Source organism: Monopterus albus, unplaced genomic scaffold, assembly GCF_001952655.1.
Source record: "Monopterus albus unplaced genomic scaffold, M_albus_1.0 scaffold75.1, whole genome shotgun sequence".
In the NCBI taxonomy this organism is placed as follows: Eukaryota; Metazoa; Chordata; class Actinopteri; order Synbranchiformes; family Synbranchidae; genus Monopterus; species Monopterus albus.
The window spans coordinates 563280-573700 of record NW_018127955.1 but is presented as its reverse complement, the minus strand read 5'-3'; the positions used below and the strand labels follow the sequence as shown (position 1 = coordinate 573700).

The window sequence follows — 10421 nt, the reverse complement described above, 5'->3', positions numbered from 1 at the left end:
CACTGGCTAGTACCCGGTGCTCAGACACAAAATGGCCATTGCACTTCATACAGACTGTAACATATCGACATTAGATAATGCTAACCCCCAGAAGTGCTCCCGGCTCTGATGAAATGCTTTTTATTTTGTGCAGTCTTGTTAGTTGTGAACAGCTGGGGTATGATGTCCCCAGACTGTGTCTGAGTGAATGAACTGATTAACCTGAGTGGCTGTCCCTACCAGAAAGAGGGGGTGGGCCACCAGCCTGAATAACTGCCTTCATCATCAATGTCACATAAATCACTTAGCTGGACAGGGCTTTCAAATGAGACTTCTTTCTCCGAGCCAGGCTGAAGTGGTTACGGTAACACTGTTGCTGTGCTTCTGAGGGAGACTATGTAACTGTGATGGAGCACAGGATTCAGTGATGCAATATTTCTGTGATGATTTACAAGCAGAGCACATGAAGCATATGGATTGAAATAGATTTAAAAAGAGGAAATAAGTGTACAGTACACGGCTATACTTGCTATTGAATACATGGCTACATTCATATGAATGAGTGAAAGAGGTGTATTAAGAGAAAAAATGCTTTAAAAAGAAAAGGTGCTTGTATATGAACACAACAGCAAGTTTCTTTTAGGTTTTTATTTTACAGATGTTTTTAAATTTGAATGCAAGTCTTAACCAATTTTAAATAGGAACCAGGTTCTTTGAAACGCAACACAGATTCAGGTCATTGTTTTTAATTACAACAAAAACCTGGGAACCACATGACACAGATGTTGTGATGGACACGCGTGATGATTTAATGCGCAACGGTACAGAACACCTTCAGACTGTAATGCACAGCCCATGAGGTGAATTAAGACTCCTTTTATTTTTTCACCAGCTGGATAACATCTTCATCCTCCAACACATGGTCCTTTCCCACCTTTTGAGGGTTGTGTTTCACAGATGATCCCCACACAAGAGCACTGAAAAAGGACAAGTTAAAATTATTACTACTACTATATGGTTTAAAGTACTGTACCAGAATGATCCCTTAAATGATGCACAATTCATTTTCATAACACCTTACGGAACAAAAGAGAGAATAGAGCTCATCATGCAGTACTTCACACCAGAAAATGATCAGTGAAACTCAATCTATTCTATAGGGTACAATGACATCCTTTAGTTACAAAGGCTCTCTAATCGCATGTGTCCCTGTTTGACCTGTCCACTCCCTGGAGGATGGGTAATACTGTTTGACAGGCAACACATCCAAACTCTACAATTAATGCTTATTTGGCTTATCTCACCATAAACAGGGTAATGACTGTGATTCAAGTGATTCTTTTTCTACAGTAAAATGAGTGCTTGACTTCCATTTTAGTAAAAAAACACTCTAATCCAGGAAGAAACCGAATGAATTAACTGGAGTGTGGAATAAAGCTGGTAAATAACATTGTTACAGATCTAAATCATCCTAGCCATTTGGGAAAAAATAAACTCAATGACAGCCAAAACACAAACATTTTGTGAATGACTTTCTATCTCCAATAATCTGTCTATATGAATTACAAGTACTGAATAACCCAACAACAGTTTGAATGTGATAAGACACAGAAGTAATAACCAAAAAAAAAAATAAGAGGGGGAAAAAAAAACATGTTACCTCTATGGTGAGAGATAGCTTAAATGTGAAGATGTTCAGCTCGGTCTACATTACTCACTATTTGAGTTCTTTGATGAGGTTTTTATGAATCTTCAAGCAGAAATCCTCCACTGAAGTTCGCCCGCCAGGGAGTACAACAGGAGATGTGTAATCAGGAAGCTGACCTTTGGGTTTGGTGTAGCTGCAAATGGACATATCATCTCAGTCAAGCTTTTCAGTCTGAGCAAACAAAAACTTCTGCAGTATTCACATCCACCAACTGTTGTTCACCTCCTTTCACACCCCCTTGTGGTGATTGTTTTAACAACTCTTACATGCGCACAAGCTTTAGGTAGTCCCACATCCTCTCGAGCAGGTCATCAAAGTTCCAGCGGTGATGGGCTGAGATGGGCACACAGTGCGGCACCTTGTAAATTATGTCAAGCTCCTCGATGGAGATCTGATCGATTTTGTTGAGCACATAAATGCATGGGATGTAGACCCTGTGATGACAAGAGACTTAAATGGCTGCTGCTCATGAAATTACTGCAGTCAGAAACTGGTTTAATGTTATAAATTAATTAAAAAAAAAAAAAATCAAATAATTAGCAACAATTTCCAGCAGCTTTCAGCCATTTACTGGTAGCCACTGTTAACTACATGTAAGCTGCTTCAGGCTGGAACCGTCAGATACAACTACAAACGAATACTTCATTTAGTTAATTATTTTAGCAAGGATATTTCTGATGCCTGTGTAGATGTGTGTGTGTTGACTGCTGCACTGTTTGCTGTCCTGCAAAAACATTCTAAAGGAGTCCTGGAACGTGTGGATATTAAGATTTTTAACACATATAGTATGTTTTTATATTTACTCACACTAGGTTTTTAAAAGAAGACATTGCTTAAATAGAGATTACACTTTAGTGTAACACACTCCTATAAAAAAAACAAGAGTATGTGACCTGAAAATATAAATGTGGTTAGAAGCCTATATGGCACATAACCAGTATCTTCAAATTTATCTGCAGTGGTAGGGATTGAAATGGGATTTCAGACTCCAACAGGCCACACCCACATGGAATGACTAAGAAAGGCCCAGCCTGGCACTTCATCAGCTTACCGATTTCCCTCCACTACATCAATGAGGTCATCAGCTGTAGAGTCACTGCGCAGGGTGATGTCGGCGTTGTGGATCTTGTACTCTGCCAGGATACTCTTAACTGTTTCAGCATCCAGCTCACTTTGTGCACACTAAAGAGCGAGAAGAGGGGGCAGGAATTATATCAATACACACAGACAGTGAGAGAATGAAAAATACTTCAGGCATATTAAGCACCTCCATTATAGCATACTTTTCACACTGTAGAATTTACATCATGCACCAAGCACAGCATAATATGAAGTGAGGCGCACCAATAAAGCCAATAGTACTTAAGGCATTTATCTGATAGAAAAGGTATTTTGCAGATATTAATTGTAAGCTCATGCGTGTCCATCAGAGGGCAGCACTGTTTTAGTGTGTGTCACGATGGAGATGAGACCTCATGATGTAAAAATTTGTTTTCCACATGTGATTTTGGAGATCAGTTAAAACCTTGACATAATGTCTTTGTACACACACACACTGGTGATCACAAAAGGCTTTCACACATTTGTTTAACTAAATGGGATGGCAAAAAACTGCCCATCATCAAACATAAGCTGACAATCAGTCACAAATACACCTGACAACTAAAATTCTTCATGTCAAAGTAAGGCCTTATCACAGGACAACCCTTAATTGACAATAAACTTATAGTGTGATTGTCCCCACTTTGATAACCTTACTTTTTCAGCTTAGCTGAATGACAAGTAGACGACCAACATTTCATAACACCATCACACACATATACTACCAGTACAATCAGCTACTATCAGCATTACAGGTGTTATTTCAAAGTTCACTTGTCTGTATTTAAGCTGCTGTGGTGCTGTATGAAACACACTGTAGATGTGAAGTTGATGCCTCCTTTGTCCTTCTTCTTGAAGCCAATGTTGGGTGGTTGCTTGTTAAGTCGGATGCCAAAGCCCTCCAATTCGTGCTCTATTAGCTTCTTATGAAGAAGAGGTTTCAACACGTCGAGCACTATCAGGATAAGGTTGCAGGTACGAGCCACTAAAACAAAAAGCAAAAACAATGGTCAAAGTCAAGTGGAGTCACTTCACTTCTGGAGTGGATATAGTATGTGTCTGCAAACATTTTCTAATCACAACATTTGAGAAGCTTTACTTTTACAAGTGTGTCATTCAGAAGGAAGGACAAGAAAAGCATTCTACTTTTAAAAAACATTACACTTTTGTCATCCAACCTATTTTAGCCTCAGTAGAAACCTCACAGATGATATCCTTACCTGCAATGACCTGTCTGCCTCTGCCCTTGCCATCCTTGGCCCCCTCAATGATTCCTGGGAGATCCAGGAGCTTAGAAGGATGAAAGCAAGAAAGGAGACTAAGCAACCCACTAAATCCATACCAAACACTAAAAAACAAATGAGAAGTTCTTGTACCTGAATTTTGGCACCTTTGTAGCGAATGACTCCAGGTACTGTCGTAAGAGTCGTGAATTCGTAGGCAGCAACCTCAGAGTAAACACCCGCAAGGTTGGTCAGCAGTGTAGACTTTCCCACTGAAGGAAAACCAATGAAGCCAATGCGAGCATCACCGGTTTTTGCTACATCAAATCCTAAAACACACAAATACAAAAACTTGAATCAAACAAAATAGTCATGATAGTTTACAGTACAGAAAAGGCTTAAAAGTGTGTCTGTAATAAACCAAGCTAAGACAAGCAAGCAAAAATTTTTTAAAAATCATAATCTTACCTTCTCCTGTTCCCCCACTACTGCCTCCTTTTGGTGTGATGAGCTCCCTTCTCAGTTTGGCCAGACGTGCTTTGAGCAAACCCAAGTGGTGAGCTGTGGCCTTGTTCTTCTGCGTCCTGGCCATCTACAATTTACAGTAACAACAGCAGCATGAGGTCTCTAAATCTGTTCTTTGTATGACAATTTTTTAACAATCAGTGAGCAGCACAGCACATAGTCCCTAGGATACTATCATTAAAGAAAGCAGGCAATTATCACATTTAAGAGGCCACAGAACTAGTAAATATTCCCTTGAGAATTTACTTTAAAGAACAGATTATAAAACAGTTGCCATTGCTAGCCTAAACACAATGTTTTCTACATCCACAAAACTGCCTGTTCTACAGCTGAATGTCAAATGTTAGCTTCTCCGAAAAATGTTGCAACTAAAATGAAGGTTTACTTATTGATACTAAAAATCTCAGCAAGAGATGTGATATGCTACAGTTAAAGTTGACATTTTGCGATCATTATAATAGCTGTTATTGGATTTTGACAACAGGAAAGATGGCAATAATGGCTCTAATTCCATTTCCCAAAAGCTCTTGTTCAAGACACATTTCAAAGTGCCAATATTAAGCCCCATAACTCACACTGAGCCATATTTTCTTTCCCAGTCAGTATCTACAGTCAGGGAAAAAATTATTTGAACCCCAGCTGATTTTGTAAGTTTGCCCACTAACAAAGAAATGATCAGTCTACAGTTTCAATGGTAGGTTTATGTGAACAGTGCGAGACACAACAATAACAAATAAATACAGAAAAATACATTACAAAAAAAAAAGTTATAAAGTAATTTGCATTTTCATGAATGAAATAAGTATTTGATCCCTTTGCAAAACGTGCTTTAGTACTTGGTGGCAAAACCTTTGTTGGCAATCACAGAGGTCAGACGTTTCTTGTAGTTGGCCACAAGGTTTGCACACATCTCATGGGGGATTTTGACCCACTCCTCTTTGCAGATCCTCTCCAAGTAATAAAAACTTGATGGAAAATCAATGCCCTGACTGAGGGAAGGAGGTTCTCACCCAAGATTTGACGGTACATGGCCCCATCCATCCTCCCTTTGATGCGGTGCAATTGTCCTGTCCCCTTGGCAGAAAAGCACCCCCAAAGGATAATGTTTCCACCTCCATATTTGATGGTGGGGACGATGTTTTTGGAGTCATAGGCAGAATTCCTCCTCCTCCAAACACGGCGAATTGAGTTGATGCCAAAGAGGTCGATTTTGGTCTCATCTGACCACAACACTTTCACCTAGTCTTCCTCTGAATCAGTCAGATGTTCAGTGGCAAACTTCAAATGGGCCTGTAGATGTGCTTTCTTGAGCAGGGGGACCTTGCGGGCACAGCAGGATTTCAGTCCTTCACGGCGTAGTGTGTTACCAACTGTTTTTTTGGTGACTATGGTCCCAGCTGCCTTGAGATCATTGACAAGTTCCTCCCGAGTAGTTCTGGGCTGATTCCTCACCGTTCTCATTATCATTGAAACTCCACGAGGTGAGATCTTGCATGGAGCTCCAGACCGAGGGAGATTGGCAGTTAATTTATGTTTCTTCCATTTGTGAATAATCGCACCAACTGTTGTCACCTTCTCACCCAGCTGCTTGGCGATGGTCTTGTAGCCCATTCCAGCCTTGTGTAGGTCCACAATCTTGTCCCTGACATCCTTGGAAAGCTCTTTGGTCTCTGGATTTGGAATCTGGATTGATTGATTGCTTCTGTGGACAGGTCTCTTTTATACAGGTAACGAGCTGAGAGGGCTCCCAATGTCAGCTCATTACCTGTATAAAATACACCTGGGAGCCAGAGATCTTGCTGACTGATAGTACTAAAGTACTAAAGCACGTTTTGCAAAGGGATCAAATACTTATTTCATTCATGAAAATGCAAATTAATGTATAACTTTTTTTGTAATGCATTTTTCTGGATTTTTTTTGTTATTGTTGTCTCTCACTGTTCAAATAAACCTACCATTGAAATTGTAGACTGATCATTTCTTTGTTAGTGGGCAAACTTACAAAATCAGCTGGGGTTCAAATAATTTGACTGTATATCGTTTTATTAGGAACTATCTTGTAGCCCCATTTAAGAGCAGAAAACGTACTCTGACTGTTAGAAAGCGTAGACCGCTTTAAAAAATTATTGTTTCATATTCTGTTTGGATATTTTGTGGGCTATTGGGAAACAAAATGAACACATGACAGACTGTAACGTTATGCGCCTGCCAGCCAAACAGAACCTGGAGTTGGCACTAAACCATATCCTGACATCCTCTAAATTCTATCATTTCATTCATAAGACACGCTGAATTAACAGGCAAAGTAGCTTTGTCAATACAAACTGTAACCTGTCAAGAAACTGCACTCCTGAAATAATACGTACAATACGAGACCCATTTATGGGAGCTACGCTACTGTATGCTAACGTTAATAGCTAGCAGTTAGCTAAAACGTGACTGATTCATTGGGTTGGTCTATTTACTTTTGCTTACCTCATTTTCAATCTCTGATATTTTGGCAAGTATACTCATGATAGCGGCAGCGTGTATATACAATCAACGTATCCAAATTAAGCTGAAAAGACTTCACATTGAAGTTCTCAAAGTTATACGTCGTTATTTAGCAAGGACTTCACCACTCAAGCACCGCTCTGCCCAACTTCCCGTGAAATCTCGCGAGAAAATAGGCAATCAGAATCAGGAGTTTGGCTTTGGTACAGTGACAAACACATTTTAATATTCTACCTGATACAACCTATGTAACAATAAAAAAACACAAACTTGTTAAATTGTATAGTTTCATTATTTAATTGCTTAATGTTTAGGTCACATACAGTTTAATCTCTAACTGGGTACTATGTCTCTGAAGATTGTGGACTGGGTGGGCTGATTGAACAGAATCTGTGCTGCTGATTTAATGAGAGACCACTATCTCCTCTGATCCATGCTATGTTCTGTTCTTTAAGTGAATCTAGGTGCTTTGTACTGGTCACATAAGAGCTGTTCACAGAGCTAATATGGAAATAAACACCATGAAAGGCCAAGGAGGACATTTCAGTTGAATTAAAATATCTTGTTTTGTGGCATTTAAAGTTCAATACCTAATATCAAATCAAATCAAATTTTATTTGTATAGCGCCAAATCACAACAAAAGTCATCCCAGGACACTTTACAAAGTAAGGTCTAGACCTTACTGTTATCACTATTATTACATAAGGAAAACCCAAAAAATCCCCCTAATAAACACCAGCCACTATGGGTAGACTTACCACTTCAGCTCTTGATCATGTCTCTACCAGCTAAGTATTGCTGTAAAAAATAAATGCAATCCAAAGAATAATGCAATTTTAAAATCTGTTATAATTACGTTCAGGAAAGAACCTGTTAGACGCACTTTGTATCTTAACTCCAGGCCAAAATTTATGAAACGATATACTAAGTATGCTGAATTTGCTGATAGTTATATCCCCATGTTTGTTTAGTTGTAGGAGGTGTGCTTGTCTTCATCAAAACATATAAAAATAGGCATTTTCTTTTTAAAAGGTAAGGGTAAGTTTCAGCAAGCTGATGTTCAGCATTTTTAGTTTGCTTACCTGGGGTAACAGCAAGCATAAGGTAGGACAGGAGATGAGACACAGCAAAACAAGGGGTAATTAAAGAGTTTGTGATTACTCAGTACATTTCTGTAGAACCTCTACAGGTCTAAGTAACTGCTTCTTTTTGAAAAAGCTGAAAATGGTTTTGACTTGATTAATGAACACAAGCCACAACTTGAGAATCAACAATAATAAACCCATGCCCAAACATCTCAAATCTTCTTCTTTTAATGAGCAACACATCTTTATGTCATACGTCAGACAGCACTAAAGTGCATTGATTAAAAAGTAAGTGCAAGTACAGATTTTGATGCATTAATTTTGACTAGAGGATTAAACTATTTGCAGTGTCACCCCAAAAATAGTCATTCTACAGGGGCACTTTGCAAAAAGAAAACTGTCATAGTTGATCCTGTTTCTACCCTAAATGACATAGTTCCTCATTTCAAGCAATCGCTGAGTGACAGTGTTTAGGAGCAATTTTCATCTGTCTTCTGTTGTTAGTTCACTCCAGTCTATCAAGCACAGCCCTTTTCTTCAGTATCATATATCTATATCTTTTCTTTTCTTCAATAGCACTGTCATACCACTATCTGATTGATTTCTCAGTGGTTTCTCAGTTTGCTTTGAGGAACATGGCAACTGAATCAAGCCAGCAGAAGCACAATGTCTATGAAAAGCACTATTTTAGTGCAATAGTTTCACACTTGGTAACTTTGCCATCTAAAACTGGCTACCTCTGCATAGAAATGGAGTAGAGTTCTTATAGCTCCATAAACCTTCTTGATTTTACTGACGGATGTGCCATTAATCTGTGGTCATGTCACCAGGGCAAGAATAACATCTTTTGAGGTAATAAAAAATAAATAACAGAACAAAGTTATCCGTTAAAATGCATTGCTCCCAGTATCTTGGATTCTGTCATCAGAATTCGGATAATACTTATTGAAACCATAAGGTTTTACAATAAATGCAACTTGGCCATATGATGGCAAAAGTCTTCAGTGGAAGCATTCCCCTGGGACTCTAGCTGCTCTCAGAGGAGGTGGGCGGTGCTGTGGAAGACGACCTCCGTCGGGACACTGACTGAGAGCGCTCAGGGCTGTGTTTGTCATAAGGCTGGAGCTGCACCTCCAGGAAGTCCCTGTGCTGCTGGCTGATGACCTGGCTGATGAGTCCCGGCAGAGCCTGCAAGTTGCCCAGTAAAGTCTCTAGCTTTGTCTCCAACAGGGCAATCCTCTTCTCCATGTCCTCTCCTCTCTCATTCAAGTCCGATATCATGTCATACATGATGTTCTGAGTCTGAAATGGGAGAGGAAACACACTTAAGATGGTCACTTTCTAATTAGACTTTATTTTAGTTGGACAACAATATTGTACGTCCAATATTAGCACACAAATGAAAGATAAAAACAAAAGCATTTTCAATACTTCATACTGAAATGGCTCTGAGTTATGAAATCATTCTGAAAGGGGGAGAAAAGGAAATAGATTCCCCTTTTCAATACACCCTGTTTACACTGCAAAAAACATCAATAAAAGAGAAAAAAAAACTTCAGCAACTATTAAGGATACTTTCACATTGTTTTTCAAAATAGTTACACAAAAAGAGTTTTGTTAAAAAAAACTCCTTGGCAGATATCCATTGTATTTGGTGAAGCCTCATATTCACTTTTAATCAAATGCTTGCACCTTACACAAAAAGAGTTTTGTTAAAAAAATTCCTTGGCAGATATCCATTGTATTTGATGAAGCCTCATATTCACTTTTAGTCAAATGCTTGCACTGGAGGACTGTGCATTTTGCCCCTAGTCACTTGTTGAAATTGGTTTAAGAGGGTATCGGTTTATTGTTTTATAAACAGGAGAAACAACTGCAGAAAACAAGAACTATTTTAATGTACATATAGTATATACATATATAGTCAGTTGAGAAAATGTGAAAATATCTTATAATCTCAACATTTTATACATTGTCAAATGAGATAGTTGCTTAGACAAAACAAAGGTCAATCAACATGAAAATGCAGCCAAAGTGACTAATCAAATTTTACAAGTCATGGAAAAAGCTTAGTAATCCATGGAGTCTTTATAGAGACTTTCCCATTGTCTTCTGTTCTAGTAAGCACAGCGAAAAGCAGAAAGGTACATTCCATATTTAAAAAAAGGCCAGAGGAACATCAGGTGAAGTTATTTTTATGCCACATAGAGTGGTTGCAACCTTGAAAAGCAGTTCAGGACAGTAGAGAAGTTCATGTTTTCCTGCAGGAGTCAATGACTTTGAAGACACTGGAACAGTTCCTGCTG

The 10421-nt window shown here is 38.8% G+C and overlaps 2 protein-coding genes across 2 annotated transcripts in view; both read right to left on the bottom strand.

Moving 5' to 3' along the window:
- Positions 1-612: 612 nt before the first annotated feature.
- On the bottom strand, positions 613-7214 carry drg1 (developmentally regulated GTP binding protein 1). Its single transcript, XM_020605997.1, has 9 exons — positions 7012-7214; positions 4480-4603; positions 4165-4340; positions 4009-4078; positions 3604-3773; positions 2739-2869; positions 1954-2121; positions 1698-1820; positions 613-956 (listed from the first exon to the last, which is right to left on the bottom strand). Exons 1-9 carry the CDS (start codon positions 7048-7050, stop codon positions 857-859), a joined length of 1101 nt encoding a protein of 366 aa, XP_020461653.1. The 5' UTR covers positions 7051-7214; the 3' UTR covers positions 613-856.
- Positions 7215-8378: 1164 nt separating this feature from the next.
- Positions 8379-10421, bottom strand: part of kcnn2 (potassium calcium-activated channel subfamily N member 2) — a 19959-nt gene continuing 17916 nt past the window's right edge. The window contains 1 exon segment of the mRNA XM_020605944.1: positions 8379-9417. Coding sequence (XP_020461600.1) covers positions 9142-9417 — 276 coding nt within the window. The 3' untranslated portion in view covers positions 8379-9141.